The 7,257-nt window shown below is 43.0% G+C and overlaps 1 protein-coding gene across 2 annotated transcripts in view; it reads left to right on the plus strand.

Annotated features, from left to right (window-relative positions):
• Positions 1-7,229, plus strand: part of LAYN (layilin) — a 20,403-nt gene extending 13,174 nt beyond the window's left edge. For both annotated transcript variants that reach the window (XM_040482943.1, XM_040482944.1), the window contains 4 exons: positions 1,100-1,132; positions 1,751-1,834; positions 3,894-3,990; positions 6,485-7,229. In XM_040482943.1, coding sequence (XP_040338877.1) covers positions 1,100-1,132; positions 1,751-1,834; positions 3,894-3,990; positions 6,485-6,848 — 578 coding nt within the window. In that variant the 3' untranslated portion in view covers positions 6,849-7,229. The remainder of the gene's footprint in view (positions 1-1,099; positions 1,133-1,750; positions 1,835-3,893; positions 3,991-6,484) is intronic.
• The last annotated feature ends 28 nt before the right edge of the window (positions 7,230-7,257 follow it).

The raw sequence follows: 7,257 nt of genomic DNA on the forward strand, positions 1-7,257 counted from the left end.
TGCCCCTCCCCCGTTCATGCTCTGTCTCTCTCTGTCCCAAAAATAAATAAACGTTGGAAAAAAAAAAAAAAGTTTCCTTTCTGAATGAAACTTCAGAATGGCCTTGGCATCCTGGGCTTAGGACTGTGAATTCCGAAATCACACCCGTAAGGACCCCATCCCTATGAATGCCAGAGCATCTGATTAGCATGAGAGATTTACTACCAGTACCTGAGGGTCACACACTCTCAGCCAAAGGTAAAAGTATTCAGTGTAGATGTTCTGTGCAACCTGATTGTCCTGAGGCTCTTTGCAACATTTTGAATGACTCACGTTCTGGATCACCAGTGTCTGCCTTGGGGCTGGCAGTGGTCTGCTTACCTACCCCCCTACAACCACTTCCACTGCTTGGACATCGTGTTTGTTACCCTCTAAAACATCCCTAGTGAGAGTTGTTAAAATGTCTTGGATTGCTTTTTCTTTGCTTTGCTTTTCTTCTTCTTTTTTTTAGATTGTTTTAAAATTGAGGCCTGAGTGTAGCTGGGGAGGGATAGGGATTACTGTTGGAACTGGATTAGCCATATGTTGGGTGATGGTACATAGAAGTTCATTATACCAGCCTTTCTATTCTTGTTTATATTTGGAAATTCCCATATTTAAAATTTTAAAATACTTTGGGGCGCCTGGGTAGCTCAGTCAGTTAAGCGTCTGACCCTTGATTTCAGCCCAGGTCATAATCTTACGGTCGTGACTGCCTGCATCAGGCTCTGTGCTGACAGCGAAGAGGCTGCTTGGGACTCTCTCTCTCTCTCTCTCTCTCTCTCTCTCTCTCTCTCTCTGTCCCTCCTCCCCTCCTCTTTCTCTCTCAAAAGTAAACTTAATGAAATAAATAAAATTTTAAAATACTTTTTAAAAAATACCCAAGTAAAGCTGGGGGAAGGCTAGTCTTGGTGAAAAAGTGATTCTTTTGGCTTGCTAACCCAGTTCCTAGCATTGAGTAACACAAAATAAAGTTTATTGGAAGACTGAGTAAATAAGTGGATGCCATGATTTGGCCAGTTTCATTCAGATGGCATGGACATTTATTTATTATTTTCGTATTTGTTTCTTTCTGCCACAGAGAAGCCAACAGCTCCTTCTACAAAGCCTGGAGGTAAGCTATCATTTGAGTTGGGTTCATTGGGACTGTTTCACAGGCCCCCTTTATGGGTTTAGAACCATAGGTTCTTTGGACCAGATGTTCCGACCGAAAGAGCGCAGGTGTTAAGTCCTGCCTTTCGGAGAGGTAGATGCCGCGTGCAGCCCTGTCGAGTAGTTCATTAATCTCTCCCTGGTGTTGCCGATTTCTCCCAAAGCTGAAAAGCAACAGCCACAAATTCAGTTTGGGATGTGACTTGTCATTGCTGACAATCTGAGAGGAATAATTCCATCTAATGAGAAAAGAAGTGAGCCAAACGGATAATTTATGCTCCTAGAAGTGAGTCATGGGCCCTTCCCTTTGGCACCTCTGTATCTTATGTGCCTTGACGCCAACTGCCTGCTGTCCATTTCAGTACATGATTCTTGGCAGCAAAGATCTCCCCAGGAAGATGAAGGCAGTTGAACCTATAGGCCGGCAAACTCAACCCTTAACTTTTCTATGCTTTTAAATGGCCCAAGTCAAACTGCTCCTCTTTCTGGGGGATCCCACCCACAACCTGGCCACCCTCAGAGACTATCTGGATTATGAGGCCTTTTCTCTGGGGTCTCAAGTCGGTGTGTCTGTCTCCAGGTGAAGGAACAGAGCCAGCAACACCCATGCTTCCAGAAGACACAGGGAAAGAAGATGCCAGAGAAACTTTTAAAGGAAACAAAGGTATGGACCCAACTCTTCTGGGGGAAATAGATGACGGGACTCTCCCGATCACAGATGACCAAGGTTACACTTTCTACTTTGTTCTGTCTTGTAACCACTTAAAAAATGAGCTAGACAGGGCATCTGTGACTTTGCAGAAAGTGCACGAAGTTTTGGGGTTTGTAGTGAAACCACAGGGGGAGATTAGTCGGCCAGGAGGTGAAATGCCTGCCTGAGGATGAGGATAGATAGGGCTGGAGGACGCCCAGCAGTTGTGGGTGGGGGCGGGGTACCGAGAGAATGGCTGTAGAGGAACAAAGGGGAAAAACCCAGGCCGTGAAGCCAACAGGTCTGACCTTGACATTCACTTGTGAAACAAATAGAGGAAATGGACACAAACATTTCACAACTGGAATCAAGAAGGATCAGAGAAAAGGGGGGTGATAACTGGGAGCGCTGATGGAATTTCCACCTGGGCTCTCACCTGGAGTCTCAAAGAGGGAGATCTGGGTTTATGTGGCTGGGAAACTTTTAAAAACCACTTCATTTCTCTGTGCTTTAGTTTTCATGCTCTGCGTGACGGAAGTGACGTCATGTGTCTCACGTATCCGAGAGCCTCACTGTGGCCGTCAAATGACATCGGATATTGTAATACTGCAGTTCAGTTCTGGCATTAGCCACGCCAAGCTAGGACAGAGCCCACACGTTAAGGGCACAGTCTACAGCAAGTCACTTCCGACGTCAGTCACAAGTTCAGGGGTCCCCAGGCCACCCCCACTTCTGGTCAGTTGGCTACAAATCCAGAGGATGCCCACAACCCCCTCAGGTTTGATAGCTCACTAGAACAACTCACAGAATTCAGGAAAATACCATACGTAGGACTGCATTTTATTGTAAAGGATACAGATCACCACCAGCCAGCTGAAGAAACAGGTAGGGTAAGGTCCGGGAGGGTCCTATGTGGGGAGTTTCTGTGTCGTCTCCCTGGGGCATCAGGATGCATAATCACCCTCCTGGCACATCAACGTGTTCATTACATAGGCGTGATTGATTTGGTCATTGGCCATGAAATTGAGGAGCCCCCTTCCTGAGACATCTTACCAGCATAAACTCTGATACGGTCGGAGGGGCTCCTGAATAATAAAGTTACCCCTATTACCTGCAAAATTCCAAAGATTTAGGGTCTCTCTTCCAGAAGCAAGGTCAAATTTTATTATACAACCGATAAAATGTGTTAAAATGCTTTGAAAAAAGTACAAAGGGCTCTACAGAGGTAGGTGGCATTTTCAGTGCTCATCAGTTTTATGGTGTCATTTAAAGTGGGTTTTGCTTTGGGCTCTTTGTTTGTGTGGTTGTTAGGTTTGCAGCTGCACAGGAAAACAAAGCAACAGCTTCCAGAAGGTTGGGAACCTTGGACCAGTGGGAGTAAGAAAGGGGTCAGGCCCCAGTCCTTGATTCCTCTCAAGCCCCATGACAGAAAATTCTTTGGTTCTAAGTCTTAAAGGATAGGTCGGGATAACAGACCTCTGAATGTCCTCCACAGTCACTGCTCTTGGTCCCAACTGGATCCAATTAGTCTTAGTCATATTTGTTGGAAGGTTACAGTCTGATTCATGGGCTTCATGTGACCTTCTCTTTCCTGGTAACAGCACTGAGACTCAATTCTTCTTCCCTCCCTCTTCCCCACCCCACCTTGGGAACCACCATTTCTGTCCCGAGAGCCAAAGACATCAACACTGCCCAAGCAGCCCCTGCTTTGTTAAGGGACAGGAAGGACAAGAAAAGAGAGTATCTCTTTCCTCTGGGGAAAAAAAAACAAATTTAATTCAAAAAATGCCTCTCTGATATTTTGCAAGAGACTCCAACACTTAAACTTCTTTTCTCTATTACTTAGGATAACAAGATAGGTAGAAAACACTCACTTATTGAAACTAGAAGACTTTGCCAACTGGGTAACTGTATACCAATTTCCTTCCAGGAATGCGCTCTTTGAAATACTCTATGTTGATTATGCTTTTTTAAGCCTGTTTTGAAGCACGTAAAAACCACTGATGCTGATAATATGCAATTTTCTTTTCAGAAGCTGCCTTAAATCTTGCTTACGTTCTAATCCCCAGCATCGTCCTTCTCCTTGTGGTCATCACAGTTGTGTGTTGGGTTTGGATCTATAGAAGGAGGCAAGTAAAACTGTCGTTGTGTGAGTCTTTGTATCTTCTGGACTCTTTGAGATTTGGACATTGCTCTGTTTACTTCATTAAAAAGCCATAGCGGCTCCAAGAGAATCACCATTGCAGATTTGAGAGTATATTCTCCGATGGGCTCAGGACATTCAGAAGTACTAAGCATTTGTGCTTAGTTGTGACTAAGAGAGTGATCTTATATTCTTTCATTTTTGTGTAAGGAAGATTTTACATCACTTGAGGGGTGAAACTGTGTTATTTGCCTACTTTGTATACACACATCACTCAGCACAGTACTTCCATGAATGAATACTCTCACTCCAAAAATGTTTGTTAGTTGGGGGAAGGAATACATAGTGAGCCATTGAAATATGACTGTTCCAGAGCCTTCTGGCAAGCATCTGCAATGAAATCACTTTATTAAAAATGAAATAGCTCAGTCTCTTAAATGGACTTTCTTTTAATTCAATATACAATTATAGATTGCTACCAAATAGCTCCACTAAGTAGCCTAGAGGACCTCTATTTATGAATCATGGGCCACCATTTTTGAGGGACCCACAGCTATTCTCAGTTGGTTTTTTATTCCCCATCATCATGCCATACATAGGAGAAGGCCAGTATGCCCATTTTACAACAGAAAAACTAAGGTCCAGTTTAAGATTTGGCTCCCTTTGATGACCATTTTAAGATGAATTAGTAAAATACCAATGCTTAAGATTTGACTTGTGCAAACCTTTGTATTTGCTTTAAGTTTTGACTTGTTTAAGATTTGACTTTTTAAGTTTATAGTCTTGATTGGACTTTAAGATTTGACTCCCTTTGATGACTATTTTAAGGTGAATGAGTAAGATATCAATGCAGAGTTGACCCTACAACAACAAGGTTCTGAACTGTGTGGGTCCACTTATACATGTTGTGGGTTTTTTTCCAGTAAATACAGTATAGTACTGTAAATGTTTTTTTTTTCTTCTTTATCACTTTCTTTTTTTTAATGTTTATTTATTTTTGAGAGAGAGAGAGAGAGATCACAAGCACAAGCAGGGGAGGAGCACGAAGAGAGGGAGAGAGAGAATCCCAAGTGGGCTCCATGCTGTCATCACAGAGCCCAACATGGGGCTTGAACCCACAAACTATGAGATCATGACCTGAGCTGAAGTTGGACGCTTAATCGACTGAGCCACCCAGGCGCCCTGTGATTTTCTTAATAACATTTTCTTTTCTCTCCCTTACTTTATTGTAAGGAAACAATATATAATACATATAACATGCAAAATATGTGTTAATCAACTATTTACAGTATCATTAAGGCTTCAGGTCGGCAGTAGGCTATCAATGGTTCAGTTTGCCGGGGAGTCAAAAGTTACATGAAGATTTTCAACTGTGTGGGGGGTTGGCACCCCTAACCCCTTCATCATTCAAGGGTCAGAAGTAGAACCTGCTTCATTTAATAATAACTTCCTTATAGGATCATTAGAAGGATTAATTCATGCAGAATGGGCTTATAGTAAGCAGTCAAAAATATTAGCTCTTACTATGATTATTTTTATTAATTGATTCTCTTTGATCTAAAAAGAGAATTCACTTAAAAGTTACAAATATATTTTCCAACTGTTAACTCTGCAATTGTTTTTGTTTGTTTTGGTTGGTTGGTTGGTTGGTTGGTTGGTTGGTTGGTTTTAATTTCCCTTCCTTACTCTATCTATTTAACACCTCGCCAGGATTTGGGAATTGTGACTTTGAAGCTGGAGTCTATCTCAGGGGGCTTTACCTTTTTTGTGTGCCACAGACATCTGTAACAGTCAAATGAAGCCTATGGACTCCTTCCCAGAACAGTATCTTTAAATATATTACAATAAAATATATTGGATTACAAGGGAAGTCATTATACTGATACAACAGTTTAGCAAAATATTTCCAAAAATGATTGTGATCTGGTAATACATGCATTTCTTTATTAAGGCTTCCTTATCTAGTAGTGGATATGATTACCATAATTTTGAAACAGAGATGAGTGTAAAATATTTTAAGGCCTCTATGGCAACTGTGACGTGATATGAAAATAACCTGTGATTTCTGTTGGTGATCGAGTCAAAGGTATTACTAATCCTACTCTAGTTTGTTGCCTACATTCAGAATTGAAGGACAGGCTCACTTTCACTTGGAGATGAGTTTTTTTTAATGTGATATTTTTCCCCATCCAATTCTATCCATGGACCCACTGGGAGCTCTGAGGATCCCAGGATAACCACCTCTGTTCTATGCTCTTGCAGCAGTGAACGATAGCTACGCAATCGCTTTGAATACAACACTTCCCGTTTGGTTACCCCACCTCACCCCACCCCGAAGCCCTGACTTGTAAGTTTCGGTTGGTGAGAAAGACAGTGTAGTGATTGCCCAGGCTGGCTTTCTCCTGCCTGAACAGGAGACACGGGGATATTCTCAGTCCCCTTGTCTAAAATACTTGGCCCTGGCTTTTCTCTCCTCCTAGGAAAGGGGAGCAGCCAGGCCCCAGCACGAAGGAGCAGCACACCATCTGGCCCTCTCCTCATGCGGGGAACAGCCCAGACCTAGAGGTTTACAACATCATTCGAAAACAAAGTGAAGCCGATTTGGCTGAGACCCGGCCAGACCTGAAGAACATTTCATTCCGAGTGTGTTCCGGAGAAGCCACTCCCGATGACCTGTCTTGTGACTATGACAACATGGCCGTGAACCCATCCGAAAGTGGCTTCGTGACTCTGGCGAGCGTGGAGAGTGGCTTTGTGACCAATGACATTTACGAGTTCTCCTCAGACCGAACCGGGAGGAGCAAGGAGTCTGGATGGGTGGAAAATGAAATATATGGTTATTAGGGCACATGAAAAACATTTGAACAAATGGAAATGGGAACGAAAAGAGGAGCAAAACTCTCCTATTTTCCGTGAGGAAAAGAGAATGTGTATGAAAATGCTCAGTTCGGGTCTTGGGGGTAAGCATGTGACCCCCGTTAGCCCCTGTTGGATCCCCAAGTTTGGCCAAATCCCCAACCCCAGCTCCTCACCCAGATCAGCCTTATGAGAAAGCACCTTGCCCACGGTCAGGCACATAGTAGAAAAGAAATGTCAATCGACTGGTTCTGTCTGACTTTCAAGGGAGAGTGACTTCCCTGGCAGGGATAAGTTTGAGGCTGTGGGACTTGGGAAAGCCATCTCTGGGTTCTGGTTTTCTCGCTCTGCTCTGTTTTATATATATATATATATATATATATATATATATATATAT

This window comes from Herpailurus yagouaroundi, unplaced genomic scaffold, assembly GCF_014898765.1.
Source record: "Herpailurus yagouaroundi ecotype Mexico unplaced genomic scaffold, PumYag 161, whole genome shotgun sequence".
Lineage (NCBI taxonomy): Eukaryota > Metazoa > Chordata > Mammalia > Carnivora > Felidae > Herpailurus > Herpailurus yagouaroundi.